The 21,380-nt window shown below is 47.1% G+C and overlaps 1 protein-coding gene across 1 annotated transcript; it reads right to left on the bottom strand.

The window, feature by feature from the left end:
* Positions 1 to 805: 805 nt before the first annotated feature.
* Positions 806 to 18,606, bottom strand: LOC135804862 (serine/threonine-protein phosphatase 2A 55 kDa regulatory subunit B alpha isoform-like). Its single transcript, XM_065318831.1, has 8 exons — positions 18,170 to 18,606; positions 14,260 to 14,357; positions 13,365 to 13,518; positions 12,815 to 13,105; positions 12,321 to 12,485; positions 10,489 to 10,750; positions 9,758 to 10,037; positions 806 to 1,051 (listed from the first exon to the last, which is right to left on the bottom strand). The coding sequence occupies exons 1-8, from the start codon at positions 18,255 to 18,257 to the stop codon at positions 950 to 952; spliced, it is 1,440 nt and encodes a 479-aa protein (XP_065174903.1). The 5' UTR covers positions 18,258 to 18,606; the 3' UTR covers positions 806 to 949.
* Positions 18,607 to 21,380: the final 2,774 nt, after the last annotated feature.

Genomic DNA, 21,380 nt, shown 5'->3' with positions numbered 1-21,380 from the left:
GCAGTGAAGCAAGAACACAACGATGGCATAGTAAAGAAACTGAAAACTCACAAATAAAACAAAACGTTCAGAACAATTACTATTACGCACTGGCTCAAGACGTGTAAGGTGCTGGTGAAAGAATTCTTAAAAGAGTACAGCAACTGAAAACTGCAGCTGAGGGTCCAGTCTGTCAAGACACGGTTCCCTACTTGGAAGACCAATTTCTCAAGTATTAAAAAAAGTATACCAACAAATAATCACTAAAGTAGATTGGACGGCAAGAAGGCAGGATGAAAGTGGAACTCAAGTGATACACTGCACCATGCAGTACAATCCCCTCCGGTCAAAAAAAAACAAAACAAAAAACAGTTTAGCGGTGACATGAATCATGCAGAGGTCAGCGCACCACGCCACACCCCCGGACAAAAAAAGAGAGCAGTAAAAGGGAGAACAACAACAACAACAAGGGAGGGGAAAGCTGAAGAAGAAAAAACAGGTCCAGTTTCCGTGTCGTCAGCCACCATCACAAACTAAAGCCAGCATACTACTGGCCGCTGCAGCGGCATTCTGGCTGCAAAGCAAAGAAATGGAAGGATGTTAACACACGGCAATGTGTAGAAAAGTGCGCAACGTCACTCGAACACAGAGTTCACCGTGTCACAGTTAGGAGAAAACTATGTTTGCTTGAAAATGTCACAAAGGCAAGATACATGAACGCAACTAAAAAGAGAGAGAGAGCGAAGAGGGAAGACAGAGGGAGAGAGAGAGAGAAAGGAAAGAGAAGAGAGAGAGAGAGAGAGAGAGAGAGAGAGAGAGGGGGGCGAGAGAGAGAGAGAGAGAGAGAGAGAGAGAGAGATAGAGAGAGAGGTTCAATTGTACTCCTCACGTCCGCGACAATCACCGAGTCTGGCTTGAGGACAGGATAGCTGTTCGTGAAACACTCCAGAGGAATCCGAACTCAAGCCATTCAACTTCCGCTACCCTTCCAGTTCCGCAACTTTCGTTTCCACGAGGCCATAGGACTAGCAGGAGCCATTGTTGGCCTTCTAACAACACAACTTTCCGTGCCCTACAATGCAGAATCACCAGAGAACACGGAGACCAAGCACAAAGCTATTTTCTGCCCAAGAACACACATCATTATGTAATTATACTACACATACCAACGGCCGTAAGCCCAAAGGGTAACGGGAGTGGTGGCCCCACTTTGAAGCGCATAAACTGTTTGCAGCAACGACTCCGAATGGTGGATGTGAATTGATCAGCGCTACAGTGCTCCGTGCATATAATTCATGCATAGTATCATTTGGCTACTTTTTATCTACTGCCATCTATTTTTGCAGAAAGGAAGAGGACATATGGATACGAGTTAAGAGTAGACATCCTTAGCAAAAGTACGATAACGCTAACTTTTACGGTACTCACTCCCAGCCGTGACAAAAGACGTTATCGGGTAACGGAAAAACGTTATAGAGCTCAAAATAACGGGCCGATGTTCATTATGGCAATTCTGCAAAAAATGCAAAAACTCTCATTGTTTTGTAACTGGCGGGAGATAAAAAGCACGTCCAGATCGAGATGAGAGTCGAGATTCCTTCCTCTTGTGAATATTTAGCTTATTTGGCTAGTTTTGCCTTTCAGTTGACAATGTCTGCGTCCTCTGCTTCGTGCCTTTCACCCTCTATCCCATCTGGGAAACAAAGGACCAGTTCCACGGCACTCCTGAGGAAGAAATTCATCGGCCTCTCCCAGACGTGCTGCCGGAGCTGGAGAACCCTTACAGCCTTCGGTGCTGCGTTTAGGAAAGGTTTTCCAAGGACCTGGGAACAGCGAAAACTTATTTTCGCCGTGCTTTTTCTATTCCAGAGTGAAAGACCTCGCCAAGGTATTCTTTCGGAACGACAGCAAACTAATACCTGGTTCAAAATTTTGAATTTCCCGCACCTGTTTCCACGAAAATTCATATTGCCACGGTTGTCACGACTACTTCGTCTGAACTATAACGTACATTGTGCTAAGGGAAAAGTCAGCTTGAACGATCCGAAGTACGGAAAGGTTTGCTTTTTTTGCTAAGGATATCTAATTACTCTCCATCACTGTATTCAGAGGTGTCAGGACGTCGAATGTCTCAGTACGAGGTGAATTGCTATTTCTGGACATTGTACATTTCTGGACATTTCGAGTAAAATAATTTTTCGTTGCGTGTACTTGAAGTAGAGTCAAGTCAGTCAAGTTGATGAAGTTTTTTCTTGCCGTAGTTGACAGCTGGGCTGTTGTAGTTTCTCCTCGTGTCAGTGCCTTGTTGATAGCCTTTGCTTGTGCGGCATTTCAACGAGTTTTGTGGTACTATATCGTATGAGAATTTTGAACTTTGAGTAAAATAAGAAGTAATGGACGAATTGTTGGCTTCCCCATGTGCACTCCACTTCAGACGCTGCATAGTCTTGGACTTGTTGGCTAGAAGTGTGAAGAGGCCAACTGCAGTCCACCAATAGAAAAAACAAAAATGGTGCAGTATAGGATGCCTATCGACGCTATTTTACTTTCATGTCCAGAATTCCATACACTGAAATTTAGGCCAAAAATTGGCCTGTCCAAAACTACCTGCTATCAAGTCTCTGTAATCACAGCATGAGCAATTGTCACATATTTGGAAAGATAAAGGATTAGGCCATACAATAAATACAAAGATATAAGAAAAATGTATAACATACAGCCAGTAGGGCTCTATTTTATTTTCATGTCCAGAAATTGCTATTCACCTCGTACTCTGTCAGTTTTGTGCCTAGTTGTTGCACTTTCTGACTGTATATAGTATCTGGTTACAGTGATGGAGAGTTACTCCTAACTCGTATCCATATGCCCTTTTCCTTTCTACATTAATTTCATTATTGGCTCAACATCCGAGTTTCAAATCTATTATTGCAATAGTACAAAGCTTAGTTCTACAGTCATGTTGTCAGTTCAGAGTGAATGATAAACTTGGATGCCTTTGCCAAACTTCAGCCGCGCTTCCCAACTTTTAAACTACTGGTACTGGCAACGTCTGTTATGCCCTGGCACCTAAATAAATAAATTCGACGGGTTCACGTACCGGGCAGGTCAAGAACAAGGAGTCGTACAACTCCCTGGTCAAGAACCACCTTTCCGCTTCCGTGGGACGCCACCACCCCATGATCAGGCGTCAGATGCGGCTCCTAAACGGTGGGGGAGAATAGATCAGATCCACCAACCAAAGGCCTAAATCCCATTTGCCACATCCATCCCTGGCACTTAAAACTAATAAACTGATTATTTTGATCATAAAGTTTGCATGACCAACAAATTCACAGTTGTTGGAGAACATGCACTCCACGCCGGCTTACGGCCAGTTCACTCACAACACCACAGAGCTTCCAAGGAAATTAGTTATTCTTCTAGATGGAAAATGAGAAACGTCTGTTATCACCACAAGTTGGAACTAACTCCACGCCAAGATCAAACGGAAGCTAAGCCAGAAAAAGAACCATGGCCAGCTTGCCAAAAGTAACGCGTAGCAAGCGTGCACGCAAGCACACTCCATACATAAGTCAGGATGCACACAAAAGCTACAAACTCGGAATAAGGGCAGCGCAGACCACGCCGAAACCGCAACTAGAAGATTGACCGCTGACAGGTCAATCAGTGAATGGAAAAGCATGCACCACCGCGCAGACGCGCACTCACTAACCTACAATCAATACACGGAAAATGGCATCACGCAGAAGGTATACCAAGCAGAGCATGCACAAGTAACAATACAGTTCCAGCCAGTGGCTGCCACGTTACCATAAACTACAACATCTCCCTCCCTGGTAACATCACCTTAAAAAGACAATAATAGGCAAGCACATCGAAAGAAGCAAAGAGAAACGAAAGGACATGAAAGTTCTGCGAACCATCACCAGCTACTAGTTCTCAGTCGTATCTCACTGGAGCCCTGATACCAGCTCTGTTCCGGAGCACATATCTTGGCTCTTCAGCTCTAGGCACACCTGCGACTAGCTCACCGGGCTCTAGCCGCATCGGGTAACCACCGTCATCCTCGCTCGCATCATCTGGCTGAGGCGGCTCAGGCAGGTCTACAGTAGGATTGGCTGCGGCACGCTTCAGCAGCTCTACGTTGACGATCTTCTCCACCCTGGGGTCTTCCACTTTCTGAACGACTACAGTCGACTCCGACAACACCTTCTTGACTCTCCAGCCAAGCTGAAACTTCGGGAGGCGTTTCTGCGCGCGGCTGGTCATCTTCATCATCACCACGTCACCAGGCCCGTAACAGCAACTTGCTTTGTCGGCGTCTTCTTGGGAATCAGCTGACGCCATTTCTTCATCGATCAAATCACGAATGGCAGCTGCTTGACGCTGCAGCTCAGCCGTCCATGCTGGCAAGGTGTACAGGGGCTGTTGGGCCTCTACAACAAGACCACGGGGCTGCCAACCAGTCATCGCTAGCTGAGGCGAAACTCCCGTTGCTCCATGCGGTCGGACGCGATAGAAGTACAGCAGCATTGACAGGTCGGTCTTCCAGTCGTTGGACTGCGAGTGTACTTTGCGAATCAGAGTCAACAGGGTCCGGTTGAATCTCTCCACGCTTCCTTGTGACTGAGGGTGTCGCACTGCACCGTGCTTGACTTCCACTCCAAACGCCAAGTACAAGGCGTCCATGACAGCATTGACGAACTCTGTTCCGTTGTCTGATCTGACCACCTCCGGCGGACCCCATCGGCAGCACACAGACACAAACGCCTCGGCAACTGACTTAGCGTCATGGTGCTTCAAAGGTATCACCTCCACATAGCGCGTGAACATATCCGTACACACCAAGACGCAATGGAACCCAGCTCGGCTCGGTCCTAGCTCCAAGGTATCAATCGCCACAACTTGCCATGGGCGCGCCGGCACTTCGGGACGTGTCGGCGAAGCATGACCACCAGCAGCAGGGTTTGCAGCGGCACAACTGTCGCAAAGACCGACGAACTCCTGGCACTTCCTTGCCATCCCAGGAAGGTAGCACTGCTGACGCATCATCTCATGGACCACCTCCCATGATCCGTGGCCAGTGTTCTCATGGGCGATTCGGAGGGCATCTTGCTCTAGCAAGCTCGGAATCACGGGCACCTCGCATGCTTCATTGGCAGGCGGCAACTTGATTGACCGATACAGCACGCCATCCCGCACTCTCAGCTGTGGTGCCACCTTCTGAAACTGCTTCGCCCTAACTGTCTGCATACCGTTGACATCCTCCACCGTCTGCTGGATGGCAGTATCTGCTCCCTGCTGGTCCCGGATGATGTCGAAGGCAAGTGGGGCAGAACTGTGGACACCTGCACACGCACTGCTCTGGGTCGCCGCCGCAACCACCGGTGACTCGGGCATCTTGAGCCAGGATGCCGGCACACGGGTCAGACGGTCAGCCAGGTTTTTCTGTGAAGGCACCCACTCGACAGATATCTTCAACTTGTAAACCTCGACCAAGTCGTCAATCAGCTGCAATCTACGCTCTACAAGAGCTCTGTAGAGGCCATTCACCTTCACTCGCTGGATGTTGCCCAAGAGAGACTTTAGCCATCCACGCACCGTCTTCGAATCGGTCATGACTCGAACGTTGGCCACTCTGTGATCCACGACAGCAGACAAGCCACGAAGGACGGCGTCTAACTCGGCAACGTTGATGTGCCGCTTGTCTGACTTAGGCCTGAGCCAACAGTGATCCTCAATCACGGAGCCATCTTCGCTGATGACAACACCTAGCGCCAGGTTGGATGCATCGCACCATAGGGACACGCCACCAGTCGACTTGACTGTCCACTTGCCGTTGACGGGATCCTCTCGTGAAACTTGATCCTCCACCGCACGACACAACTTCTCGAGCGCAGCTGAGACAGGCTTATCCCAAACCGCAGCATCTTCACAGCTCACTCGCTTGATGTAGCTACAGCACGGTCGCAGCCACGATGCAACAGGGTAATGACTCGTCAATCGACCGCACCAGGAGAACACTTCTCGCTTCGTCGGCTGCTCTGGCAACGTCAGATCCATGCCATCACGGCGACGCCACATCACGTCTTCACTCGACGTAGCAACCGATAGTTGCATGCCAAGCACCCTTGCGCCGGCAAGTACCTCTGGTGGCTTCGTCGGTAATCCGTAGCGACTCAGCGCCGCAGTCACCTCCGGAAGTTGTTCGGACGGAGCAACGACATCGTCGACATAGTTGTCTGCATCAGGAAAGTCGCACAGCGCAAACTTCACGATGGCGTCCATGACTTTCGGAGCTATGCTGAGACCAAATGCCATTCGTTCCATGACATACGTGACTCCATTGAATACCACGGTCTGATACCGAACGAGGCTGGGGTCGACGTGAACTTGTGAAAACGCCTTCTTGATATCGACGACTACCTGGTCACCGCCACGGCGTCTCCACTCCCTGATCTTCTGGTCGCATGCAGGCGCGTCGCCTCCAGGATGGGAAAGAATCGCCTCATTCAAACGACGGTAGTCTAAGCAGGGACGTACAGGCGTAGACGCCTTGTGTCCTTGACACACAGCCATTAGAGGGAGGATCGCACCTGACTTGCCGTGTCGATCTGGATCATGGGGCACCATCCAACCATGGTCGATCCACGACTGCACCTCCTTCTGGTACTGTTGCTCCTGCTCTGCAGAGAGCTTCTTCCGTGAGTACTGTGTCACTCCGGAGCCAATGCTATCAGTCGGCTCTACACCACCTCCCCAGACCCAGGCGACGGTCCACGACTTTGCACTATTGTCCCAGCGCACCTTGAAATCGGCGGAACTGAGGGTGACACCATCCGAATCTCGCTCAACAGAGATGTGCCTCGAGAGCTTCTGCTTCGGCGCTCGTTCAGCATGGCCAGCTGCGGCAGCCGCTACATCGGGCCCTTTTCCGAACCGAATAGCACTCGCCGAGCCATTCTGGTAGCGTATCTCAAGACCACCAGCCGCGCTGGCAACGTCATTGCCAAGAATCAGGTCAGCATCCACTCCCTCATGCTTTGAAACTACCAGGAAGTCCACGCACAGTTCCGGAAGCTGAACTATATCATCATGTTGCTGGACAGTCGCAGCAACAGATCCAACTGACTCCAGGGACGTGCCGTCGATGCCGACCACCCAGTCAGTTGTCGATTCCACCTGATCAGCCAGGCCCACGGCAGTTACTACACTCTCTTTCATCAGAGATCGCGTGCATCCAGTATCCACAACCGCTGCGACTGATATCCAAGAGTCATCATGGCCCTTAACACACACATCAACTTTCAGCAGCTTAGAGCTCTGCCCACCAGTTGATATTGGGATTCCGTCAGCATCAGTAGACACTCCAGCCTGACAATGCCCAGCACTCACAGCCACTGAAGCAGACTCAGTCTTGGCCTTTGGACAATTTCGCCTGATGTGGCCATACTCTTTGCAAGAGTAACACTGTGGCCCTCGTGACTTGCCAGTGGTGTGGCTGTTGCCCTTGGCCTTAGGGCAATTCCTTCTTACATGACCAGGCTCCTTACATGAATAGCACTTGACAGCTGCAGCCACGGACTTCCCTCCACTGACACTTATAGTATCATCGACGGACATAGCCCTGACACGTTTGATCATATCGGTAAGAGTCATGCTACCGCTAGAGCACTGGATTCTCACCTCTCTGGCGAAGTCTCTGGGCAAGCCCCCAACAAACTGTTCTAACAGCATCGGATCTTTGTCGTCCGCAATGTTGTGACCAGAGCTCTTCAACAGCCTCTTTAGCTCCGCCGCATACTCGTCTACTGACTCTGTGGATCCCATGGAACGCGCTTTGAACAAGCGGTAACACTCCGCAGCAGAAGGAGCAAAGGCTTCAGTCAACACCTTCTTCACCTCGTCAGGTTTCTCCTTGTCCGAGTCGGGCATGGCGTTGAATACAGTATACGCAGCCTTATCCAAGAGCAACGGCAAGTTTGCCATCTGCTCTTTGCCCGTATCCCACTTGTGGGATTTCGCCAGGATCATAAACTTTGACCAGAATACATCTAGGTCGTCACCTCGCCCTCGGTACGGACGCATAAATCCATCCAACTTCACAGACATTTTATTCTCATGAACAAACACTAAGACTTTCTATTTCCTTCCGACTCCACAAAAGTCCTACTCTGCAACACGTTGTCCCGGGTTTCGGCACCAAAAGCTGTTGGAGAACATGCACTCCACGCCGGCTTACGGCCAGTTCACTCACAACACCACAGAGCTTCCAAGGAAATTAGTTATTCTTCTAGATGGAAAATGAGAAACGTCTGTTATCACCACAAGTTGGAACTAACTCCACGCCAAGATCAAACGGAAGCTAAGCCAGAAAAAGAACCATGGCCAGCTTGCCAAAAGTAACGCGTAGCAAGCGTGCACGCAAGCACACTCCATACATAAGTCAGGATGCACACAAAAGCTACAAACTCGGAATAAGGGCAGCGCAGACCACGCCGAAACCGCAACTAGAAGATTGACCGCTGACAGGTCAATCAGTGAATGGAAAAGCATGCACCACCGCGCAGACGCGCACTCACTAACCTACAATCAATACACGGAAAATGGCATCACGCAGAAGGTATACCAAGCAGAGCATGCACAAGTAACAATACAGTTCCAGCCAGTGGCTGCCACGTTACCATAAACTACAACACAGTCGAACGTGCGGCTAACACAAAAATGACACAATTTTGGGCCTGAAAGAGGGGGGGGGGGGGGAGAGCAGCTTAGACCCCGGTGCGGCTAACACCCCGGAAAATACGGCATGTACCTCTGATATCTGAGCGATGGCAGATCTGCACAAGCTGCCATTAATAGTAAAACCTGTTCATGGGGCCCACATACTCATTGAGACGGCCACGTGGACCAGAGGACCACTAAAACGATCTGTTCTACTAAAATCGACCGCGGCTAAGGGCTCATACCTGTGAATGAGTACCAAGCGTCCAGGGGGTATCAGAACCCCAAACGGCATTGAGCAGTCAGCCTTAGCAACCTCTGTTTCACTGTACTGTTCCAGTGAAAGCATCCCTCACATATCCAATAAACATAACAGAATGCATTTCACCCCTGCTCCTTCAGTTTTTACCGAACCCCATTGAGATGGACGTGGCAACTCATAAACCAAGATGGCAGTGACTGAAAGCAGGAGGTATCAGCACATTGCATGGTGCGAATGCAATGCACAATGACGGAAAGCCACATGGTAAGTGGCGGTGTGGCGTAAGTTAGCCGGAGAAGATAATTTCCTTCATGGGATGGGACAGTGAGTGATAAACGTCGGCAATGAAAAGAGATTGAAAAGTGACGGTGCTTTGGTTAAAAAATTGTAAAAAGAAATATTATGGTCGTGTCCTAGTATGATAGGACAATGGCAAAATCATAATAGAAGATCTTTCAAAATCCAGTGAAACAAATAATTTGTGGCCAAACAATGGCAGAGGAATGGCAAGGATGGAATGATTGGATATACATGTAAGTCAATCCAATAAGAAAAGCATTGGCATGGCTATTCGTGACATGCTATATAGGAAAGGAAAGGTGGCTGGCTAGAGTATAGAGCGGGAAAGAGCTCAAGTGTTTCACTGATTTCACAAAGACAACCACAAACGAACTGGCATAAACAACCACACCCACACAAACACACACGCACGCGCGCGCCCGAGAGATGGAACGCAGGATGGCCACTATTGTCAAAACCCTAATAGTAGCAACACCACATTGACTATCTTACAGGCCAGCCTTGGAAGATGAATAGGTTGTTGGTAGCGGCCACTGCTACAACCTTCTCACGCGGATGCCACGCTGAGTGCAGTACTTTCCGGTTGAAATCTATAGACTCAACGCTGAGCTCGGAGCGGTTACGCTTGCTGGACGCGTTGTTGGAGACCGCACGGTGCTGCAGCGGCTCGGTAGCGTGAATGGCTTCACGCGACGCCTCCAAGCACTCATTGAAGCCAGTGTTCACATTGAACACACGGAAGAAGTTGTTGTACGAGCCAGTCATGATGTGGCTGGTGGCGGACGCAGTCAAGGACAAAACACCACTGAACAGGGCCAGAACTACTAGTAGCAACAGCAATACTTGAAGTGAACACACCACTAGTACAACGATCAGCACTGCAAACGATGACAAATACCAGCATGAACATGGCATGTGATCACGTGTGCGCACCCCCCCCCCCCCCCCTTCCAAGATAATCCACTGGAATGACATCACCGCTTCCCAGCGAAAGAGATGATGTCAAACACGCCTGATATGAAAGAGCATTGGGCACATGGGCCTGGCTTACTTGTACTTTGAAGTAGTGATAATCAAGCCGGAATCCATGGACATATCAGCTTAGAATACTAGCTCTCGAATTGGTTTGGACAAGACAAAGCTAGGCTTTTGAAAACAACTTCATGACAAACACACACAGTTGGGAGGAGCACAATAGTAGGAGGAAAGGAGAGAGAGGATACGTATCGTTGCCACTCCAGCAGCACTGGAACTTGTCGAAGATGCAGTCATTCTCGTAAAGAGGACACAGCTGTGAGCGCAGGTAGTCGTGCACCTGGAATGTGTGCACCGGCTTCCGCTCCATCTTGACGTCCCACACCTTGATGGTGAGGTAGTCCCGGCTCAGCAAATAGCGGCCATCATGACTATAGCGCACATCTGATATGGATGCAATAATCTCTGAAAAGAATGACTTGCTAGACGGATCCATGGGCTCCTCAAATACTACGAAGGCCAGAGGCAGAAAATGAAGAAAGGACAAAAGCAGACATGAGGGGTGATTACCAGGATTACAGCAACAGCAGTGGCAGCAGAAAGAGCAGGACAGTATTCACCAACTACTTGGAGACGGTATGCAATGCTATCGAGATAACTGAGAATGTTGATCCCCCTCCAAACAGCCATGAGTACCACCAAGAGTACATAACCCCCCAGAGTGTGCATGCAACGCCTGATCCAGCTCTGCATAGGGTCTTGGTCGAGCGTAATCGGATCTTCTGATGTCATGCGCACATTCCATACCAGCGCAAGGCCCGTCTCGAGGCAGCGCACCATTGTTTTTGATCCGAGAGTGCCCGCGACTCCCCAGGTTCCTCTCAGATGTGACAGTGACGACTATTCATTAGTTCTATCTAAAGTGATGCAGCTGGAAAAGCGACTGTTTGCCATTGATAATGACGCTAAATTGGTCAAGTGTGCAAGTATAGCACACAGCGAACACCCAACTGGGCATGTACACACCTACGGCCCTACCTCAATTTAGGCTGTGATGTTCACATTTTCCGCTTGTGAAATATAAAATTTACATGAAAAAGTCGCACTGCATTCTTTTCGCGGACAGACTGTAGTACAGAACTTTGTACATCTGTACAACGGGCATAAGGACCATTGGTGATAGCTCTTCCTGATTCCATATGTGCAGACGCGCTTCCTTTTACTCCGGTGAAGTACAAGTACAAGTACAACCCTTTCCTAATAAATCAATGCCGCAGTCGCTACCACTATTAATTCGTAATAAGCACAAGTAAGCCAAATAAGGAAGCTTACAAAACACACATTGCAGCACCAATAAGGATATCGTGACTAATACGGCAGTTCATACACATACTTGTACGTGCAACTTTCACAGAAGAAGTGCTACTTTCTTAGTTTCTCTGGCACGCATAGATCACAGGAATGATATTCATATGGGAGACACATTGTATTGTACTTATGCCCAAAAGTTATGGGGCCTTAAAAGTTCGGAAAACTGCATTTTTCGTACTTGCAACCCACCATAACGGCAACAAAGTGCACACTAGTAAGTAATATTTAAACCCCTTACAAGAATATCATTTCTGGGGTGTATGCATGCCAGAGAACAACTTAGAACACTTCTTCTGTAAACATTTGTTCATGGTCAAAGGCGATATTAGATTCATAAAGATGAAATGGAACGGCTGCGTAAACGGTATCACGATCTCCCTGAAAGTTGCATAAAGGTATTTACACAGCGAAGTGCATATTCGGCGACCTCAACTTGCAGAGCCCTTGACGCTCTGGAAGAGGTACAGATGCTGCTGGACGCACACATGTACAAATAGTCATGTAATAGGAGCTGCTCCAGGCTTGGGTTGGTTAACGCCTAGCCAAACTGTACTCATATATCGTACAATGTACCGGTACATGCTGGGGTTGGTGGTCACCGGGAGATCCTACATAACGGGCACAATGTACGACAATAAAAGCACCCTGGCACACTCACGGTGTCGACGTTCATCTGTAAAACAATGGTAACAAGGTACGTATTACATACCTTTCGCATGCGAATCGCACAGGGCCGAAGCACGCATATCACACATACGAATGGATCCCTTGCTGATACTGTAGACGAACTCGTGCGAGTGGCTCGGGTGGAATTCTGCGGCGGTGATAACTTCCGTGAGTTCTTCCATGTTGGCCGGCTTTATATCGAGAATATCTGAGGGCGCCCCCGTCAAGGAATCCAATCATTGTCCAATAACGAGAGTACTAGTAACCCTGGACCCTGGCCACAAATATCAACAAACACTGTGAAAACTGAATTCAGCACATGACACACGTGCTAGCACTGTAGAGAAAGTTCCAGCCCAGTGTAGACCCTCACCGCAGAGCTGACAAAAGCATTAGCCTTTTAAACAGAGACACAGCATTGCTTGCAAGGAATAAATTCCAATATTTGCCGTGCATAGACAAGACCTTCCAGCGTGTTCGACTAAACTACGGCTAAATCAGGACAAACACACCAGTAAAACATGCTGAGGAGGATACTGAAGCTTTCCATGTTGTTGTCGATATTCCAGAGGTTGATTCGAAGATCATCTGCGGAGATGAATGTGACATTGTCGCTATTTAACGATACCGAGTTGATATGGTAGCCATGGGCATTAGCAAATATACGCTTTGGAATGGCTTCGATACTTGGGTCGGACGGTGTGAAGAACGGCACCTTGACGGTTGATATTGATTGGCTGTCTCGTAATACACCACCGTCTGTGACTGTGTTGAAACCAACCGCCCGCTTTGAACGCTCCACAATCTTCCATAGTTTAACGGTTTTATCTGCAGGGTGGCCAGGACAATAAAAGAAGAAAAAGAAAAGAAAAGAGAGAGCAAAGACGAGATTGAATAGAAAGCAATGAAATTTCTAACCCAAGCCCACGTAAAAATGGCAATGAGCTCTGTCAAAATACGCTGTAAGTTATGCAGATGCGTTGTTCAGATCAATTTTACTACCTCAACCCACTTTTAAGCAAAGGAAATACCCATGGAAAAGACACAGAAGTGCACATGCTCCACAAAACACCGAACGCAAACATACCATTTGTAGCTAAAAGGAAGTTTGCATGATTCGGCTGGCGCAACCATCGGATTTGGTTGATTTTTTCTTCAATCTCAAGACTCTTCAAGTAATCGAACTCCGCTTCATGGCTTTGAAATGTGCAGTAGACATTATAGTCAGCCGTATTCCGTACCTGAAGCAACATTACCACCACCACCACCACCACCACCACCACCACCACCACCACAAACAACAGCAGCAGCAGCAACAAGAATATCCAAGACAATGAAGACAAATTAAATAATAAAAGGCTATACAGCCGTCCCTCTTTTATTCGGCACTTTATAAACCAGCACCCTCTTTAGACAAGCACCATTTTCAGTAACCAAAAAAGTCCTCATCATACACACTGCAGCAGAACATCAGATTTCATAATCCAGCACCCTTCCTAATCCAGCAGAATTTCTGTAGCACAAATGGTGCCGGATTATAAAGGGGCCACTGTAACAAGAGCTTTTTTTCTTTTCTTTTTTTTTACATATACTCATAGTTTCTTGTGAAGTTCAGCAACTCGATAGATGGATGAAACGTGCAGCAGAAATCAAACGCCTTGTTTGGCAATACACTCCAGCTGGGCCTTCAGATGCCCTGCTGCGCGTGAGATAGTCATGTCCACAGCCTATGGACTGCATTACGCACTTCTTGTATATTCACAGTAGACACGCAGCTTGGAACAACTGCGCCAAGTTGTCCATTAGAACAAGGTAAACACGCTGGTACATTATCATCCAGCGGCAAACTGCTCCTCACATTCTACACATGACTACCATCGGCCAGCACTAAATACCCCCCAAAAGAACTAGGCAACACGATGCCCACATCTGTCACTGGACGCAAGAAAACACCGAGATGACCAAGTGAGGTGACCACTTACAGATGAGTCTCTTTGAAAGATTACAATGCGGCCGCCTTTATCACCGGTGGCCAGAAGGTTACCACTCTCATTAAACTCGACAGCAGAGATGATATCAGCTACAGTAACAAACACACACACACACATAGGTCAGGTGAAACATCAGTACATGTACATGGATACCTGTATAGGGCTGAAGGACCAGCAATATAACACCAACACCACCAACACCAACACCAACACCACCAACACCAACACCACCAACAACAACAGCCTTTCTTCTCTGCCACTGCCCCTAGTGAGAATAAAGATTTCTAACAGCAGCAGCAGCCACAACAATAGCAGCAGCAGCAACAACAGCGGTGGCGACAACGACGACGACAACAACAACAACAACAACAACAACAACAGCTATACACTACATTTTTTACTTTCAATTAGAAAATCCTGAAACTTGAACGGTTAAATCATATGGCCAACATTCAACGAGGATCTAATTTTCCATCATGGGAGGGGGTAGGCGGCTGGTGCGACATTCGATCCTTTCAATACCATAATATGTTATAAAAATAAACTTGACAATACACGGATGTTACAGACAAACAGAATTACACAATCGGCCCTTTCTTACACAAGCACTGTCGGACCAACGGGCGCTCCTATTTGACAGCATTAGAACGTGTGTATACCTTGTGATGAAGCCGAAACGAAATACTTTCGTTTCAACTTTTAAAGCAATTCCACCTCCCCCACATGCGCTCTGTGGCTGACCTCATCACACCAGCAACATGACTTCGCTTTGCTAAAATAATATGAATAGCTTTCGCGTAGACAAGAAAAATCATGGCAACGAAAAGAGAGAATGGCGCACCAACAACAAGAACCCCGGTGTAGGCTGCTGGCGCGGCGTTCGATCATTTCAATACCATAATTTGTCACATATACCGGTAAAAGCCTGATGATACACGATACAGACACACAGAATTACTCAATCGTCCCTTGCCTACACGAACACTTGTGCATAGGTATACCTTGTGATTAAGGTGACTGCACAGTCATAATACACGGCGCACACTAAGAGGCGATTTACACTACTGCAGCGCATCCCGTTGGGAAGTGAAGCACGTGATCCCGAGAGCTTGCCGTGACGCGGGAAAAACGAAAATCGATTCACGCGGCAGGATGCACGACGGTACTTGCACTACAAAAAAGCCCACGGAATGCCACGGCATGCCATTTCCACCCCCAGCTACCTCATGGCACCGGGATCGTAACTTGTTACCGGGATAGCTCGTGGGATACGTTCGCGCCAAAATATGAGCTCAGGTGAATGAATCTCCATGGCAGCATCACGCACGGGATAATGCTAAAACTAGTGGGCTAACGCAGATAAATCTGCAAACAAACCTTTTGGAGACAACAGCTTTATACTACAAGGAGGACTAAGTTAGCTGAAAGCATTTCCTATTAGTCAACATGCATGAGTATCATGTAAAAACGATGATTACAGGGCACACAATGAGAAAGAACGAAAGGATTTGTTCAGAACTGTCTTCTTTTTACGGTCATCAGTGAATCTACGAAACAATGAAATGGGGAGTACAAGCTAACTTAGTCCTCCTTGTGGCTGTAGCAGAGAACTCTGTCGCTATTTTTTTTCAATACTAGGTAGTAGGGTTGTCAGTGAGAATCAGCGTTGAGTACCGTATTTCCTTGAACAGCCGCCGCGGCCTGTATTCAAAACTAGCAAAACGGGTGCGGCCCTGAAAAATAGTTGTACGTCACAATGTGCGTGCTGTATGCGTAGAGTTCACATACGATGTGCACTGTTGAACCTGTGTTGTCCAGCTACACTGTAGGCTAGTGCATCTTCTTTTCTTCTCCAGTTGCACTGGAAAGAATATCATGGCGAGTTAGCTTGAGGCTCGACTAGCAAGTTAGTTGCATGTTCAGCAGCAGCAGTCCCTCATGCCGACGAGGATGAAGTAGAGGAGCTTCAAGAAGACGTCGACGCTGAACATTTTGGATGCAATAATAAAAAAGGACGCGCAAGTTTTGTTCTCTCCCGTTTGATTTCTCTTTCTGCGTTCGTTTCTTTCACAGCGTCAGTGTCCACTTTCTCCTAGACAAGTTCTCCGATCTGAGTTCTTGGTTTTGTAGATTTGACAATCCTCAGTGCGTCTTCACATTTGATCCGTTTACTTTGTTCGCGTACCATTTTCTTTTTTGGTGGTCGATAAAATAACTCGTCTTGCTCTTCGTTATGTTGTGAGAGCTAGAGGTAATCATCATGACGTGTTCGATTTGTTCCCTTCTTTAGATCGCCTTTGAGTCCCTTGTCCGAACAGAAAGCAGCACTAGCTGCATGTGAAGGAGTATGACATCGTAGTTGAAGGTTATCTCGTAGCTGTGAAATTGCGTATAAATTGTCAACTGCTCTGTACTTGTGTACTAATAACCCTCAGTTCAAATAAACTGGCGGCGCTTATTCAAGGGCGGCTGGTAATAAAGGGGCGGCGGTTGTTCAAGGAGATACGGTAGTGAGAATCGTTAAAGCTCAGTCGATTTTTAGGAAACAAGCGTTTCGGAGAAGCATATACATTTCACATTATCTCTCTCCCATGTTCGCTTCTATTATTGTAGCCATGCATCATAAATCAAGAATGGTTATCGCACAGTGTGTCGTCTTGGTTGCAATATTAAAATTTAAGGAAATCGGTCAATTCGCCCCTCATTAGAATACTGCATTAGTTTTTTTACAGTACACGCATATCACTACGTGTACACTCAACAGTCACAGAACGGTGTCCAGCTGAGAGGTGCTCTGATAAGGTAGGGTCTAGTATGTTAGCATTCTGTGCCCTACATTACCCGGGGGAGAACACGCAAAGCGTCTTTGCAACAACACTGTCCATCTTAAACTTAAAGACAGTGAAGAGTTCGCCCCCCCCCCCCCCCCCACACAAATTATGAGAAACAGTACGACAGGGAATAATTTTTTTAACACTCTCTCGGCTATGAACAGCCATAAGGCTGTGCATGCTTTCTTACATGCAGGAGGATAATACTAGTATCAGGTTAACGACATTTACATATCATGTGAAAGCCGTTAATCTGAGGTCGGCATACAAAACCATACCAACAAAATGGACATCAGGTCACAGTACTACACTACTGTACAAATATTCCTACACGGAATTTTACGGCCACATAATACACTATTACACTAGAGTACACTGTTGGTCACCAAGTTGTTTGGACGTAGCACATGCAGCAAATATTCCATGAGAGTTGCCGCATATAACACAATTTGGATAATGCAAGAATTTGGCATCTTTTCCACGGTGCCATGTACAAATTGTAGGGTGCCTCCTCTTTCACAATATGCTTGCTGGTATTTTTTCTCTTCAAGCAGTTTACTGCTGTGACAAATCCAGAGAATAACTTCCACTTTTGAATAAGCTGCTAAAAGGGGGGCAAACGTGATGATCTTTAACGTACTTTACATAACATTTTCAAGAAAATGAAAATAGTTATCCACCAAATAAATACTTATAGAGCCCAAACATTTCACAGCACTGCATACTAATACATTTTTATACATGAATATTTCACAGACCATAGTCACAAGCCCATTTGTAGAGCAAGTGCAAGCATCTCTCGTGTTTGTAGTTCGTGGCCAGACAGGAACACGCCCGTAGAATAGCAAGGCAATTGCCCAATCGTAAAAGCGGAAACTCTTGAAGTAGCACCATGGATAGCCCGCATAACTGCCCTTTCGCACCACGACTTCTAGAATACGTCTGTATGACTACATTCAAACGCAACGAACTCTATTCCCCTTCCCTTTTGCTTTTACATACAAACACACAGACACAATGGGCAACAAATCCTACCCACAAACTGACAAAGTCTAGGGGAATCGTCTTACCTTCGGTAACATCGTCGTCAGCACTACCTTTCACTTGCGAAAACCTCCATGCAATCTCATCCTCTGAGGTACTTAGGTGAGAACTCATAGCAACCGTTCAGGGTTGGCACCCACCTCCAAGAAATTCGCAACGGAGAAGGTCGAGAACCTAACAGGACATACCTGCCGCCATCCTCCAATTTCAGAAAATTTATATCCACACCAACTATGGTCACGCACGTCAGAGCAATGACACCATTCGAGGGCTTCAACACACCAAGTCTTCTACCAAAGCTCTCCACAGTAAGAGCAATGGAGCACTATGGAGTATTCTGCATCAGAGTTTCCCAGCGAAACAGCCACCGCCAAGCAAACAGAAACTCACGTCCTACGACGATAAGCCAGATTCCAGTCGGTGGCCCAAAAAATCAATGACAAACGAGCCGAAAAGTTCACTCAGCGTTGAAGGCTCTGTACACTGCAAAAGCGTACACCATGGTACACAGACTGTACGTGCATGACTGTTGTTTGTGTAGAAAATGTGTAGAAAATGTTACTTCACTGACACAACGAGCCTCGCGAGGAGATCCGGACCCCCTTTTGAGTACGTAGATCTACGACCGCAGTACGAGTGAGCGACGTACGAGCCCGCGCAGCAGGCCGGCCTTCAAACGGCGCGGCGCACCGCGTTGAAACGCTACGATCGACGAGACTTGCACGTACAGCTAGCACCTACCCGTACCCGTGCGCGAAAAGTCGGAGCGGCGGAGGAGACAGCGCGCCGCCCTTGCCCTAGTCAGTACCAGGTGACGTAACACAGTAGACATCCTTAGCAAAAGTACGATAACGCTAACCTTTACGGTACTCACTCCCAGCCGTGACAAAAGACGTTATCGGATAACGGAAAAACGTTACAGAGCTCAAAATAACGGGCCGACGTTCGTTATGGAAATTCTGCAAAAAATGCAAAAACTCGCATTGTTTTGTAACTGGCGGGAGATGAAAAGCACGTCGTGCAGATCGACATGAGATCGAGAGTCGAGATTGCTTCCTCTTGTGACATTTAGCTTTTTTGGCGAGTTTTGCCTTTCAGTTGACAATTTCTGCGTCCCCTGCTTCGTGCCTTTCCCCTCTATCCCATCTTGGAAACAAAGGACCAGTTCCACGGCACTCCTGAGGAAGAAATTCATCGGCCTCTCCCAGACGTGCTGGAGCTGGAGAACCCTTACAGTCTTCGGTGCTGCGTTTAGGAAAGGGTTTCCAAGGACCTGGGAACAGCGAAAACTCATTTTCGCCGTGCTTTTGCTATTCCAGAGTAAAAGACCTCGCCAAGGTATTCTTTCGGAACGACAGCAAACTAATCCCTGGTTCAAAATTTTGAATTTCTCGCATATGTTTCCACGAAAATTCATATCGCCATGGTTGTCACGACTACTTCGTCTCAACTATAACGTACTTTGTGCTAAGGGAAAAGTCAGCTTGAACGATCCGAAGTACGGAAAGGTTTGCGTTTACGTTAGCGTTTTTTTAGCTAAGGATATCTACTGCTCGCCACTACAGTAGGGAGGTTCTGCTCTACGTTTTGGGAACGCGACGCAAAGAATCACGCGAACTTTCTTCGCGTTCCCGTAACGTAAAGAAATGCTGTTCTGCTCTACGCGTATACGTTTCACCTAGAGAAGTCACGTGGAATGTGTACTGGGAATTTCCCCTTCCATATTTGGCAGTTTTCTGCATGCAGTTGATCGATACCCAGCAAATCCGTACGCATTTTCTCTGCGTGTGCCACAACGTAGAGAACCCCATCTCCGCGTAGAAATCTGGAGCCAAAACACGCGAAGCCGTAGACTCTAACCCAGACACCTGCGCTCTACGTGATTTCTCTACGTTTCACGTATAGCAGAACCTCCCTACTACTGTCACTAGTCTACGTCTACAGTCCATTTCAAAACTATGACGCGTACCTAGGCAAAAACCGTTATGCCAGCATCTATACCACATAAAATCTGTGATCACTTTGTGCATAATTTTTTCCAAATTGGGCGTCTGTTATCCTATCCTTTAGAAACTATAATTATGAGAGTAATTGTGGAGCGATCCTGAGCAATATTCCGAAAACTATTCTCAAAAAGTTCCAGCCAAATTTGAAATATTTCAAAAACCCTACGCGTCTATAGTTTTGAAATGCACTGTAGGCTTTTCCACATTTAGGGTGCGTTCTTAAATTCTCTAGCTTCTAGGAGAAGAAGAAAAGAGAAGTCGAAGAAACTGGGATTCTTCAAGAACGGGTCTCGAAGAATTCGGAGATATTTTGCAGATGTCAAGCAAAATGAAGCGCCAAAGTAAAATAAAAGTTAATAATAATAATAATAATAATAATAAAGGGGCCGCGATCTTGAGTGCCACGAATATAGTATGCGCTGTGCGTATGCGAAAAGGGAAATGCGTACACTCATGATCAACACGTGGCTTTTAGCCTAGTTCGCATGCGCTGATCCCAAACCGCGGGAATCTCCAAGTTTCAACCACCTCTGAAGCTTGGAGAGCTTGGAGAGCTTTGGAGAGCCTCCTAAAATTCGGAGAGGATATAAGAACAGCTCTCGAACTTTTCGGAGAGTCTCCAACTTTTCCGAGAGGATTTAAGAACGCACCCTTAATACGCGAAAAAATAACGGGAAGATGCGGATGCAAAACTCGATTTTTCGGGGGAATGATGATTTTTGCCATTTGGGGCATGCATATATGCGAATGGCAGTCTCTAAAAAAATTTAAAAGATGCAAAAATTCAGCCAAGATGCGCGCGAAAATGCATCCGTTGCCATGGCAACAACATGGCCGCGATATACCCACGTGATCCCCAAATCGAAAATATGTCACGTGCGCATGCTCGTTAGGCTTTTCCACATCCCTACACTAAGCGAAAAAATAACGGCAAGATGCGGATGCAAAACTCGATTTTTCCGGGAATATCGAATGATGTTTTTGTCTCCAAAAAAAATTTAAAAGATGCAAAAGGACCCCATTTTAAATGATTTGAGGCTGTAAATACCCCCCCCCCAAAAAAAATTGGAAGATGTTTTTTTCTGGGACGATGCGATTTTACCCCCAAGATGCAAAAAGATGCAAAACGTAATGTGGAAAAGCCTACTACTCGCCACTGGCAACAAAGACCAGAAAAGCTACATAACAGAACTGAAGAGTGAAGCCTGAGACAGTAGTGAGGTTTTGCATT

Source organism: Sycon ciliatum, chromosome 1, assembly GCF_964019385.1.
Source record: "Sycon ciliatum chromosome 1, ocSycCili1.1, whole genome shotgun sequence".
Lineage (NCBI taxonomy): Eukaryota > Metazoa > Porifera > Calcarea > Leucosolenida > Sycettidae > Sycon > Sycon ciliatum.
The sequence above is the reverse complement of the archived record's forward strand: the minus strand, read 5'-3'. Positions and strand labels throughout refer to the sequence as shown.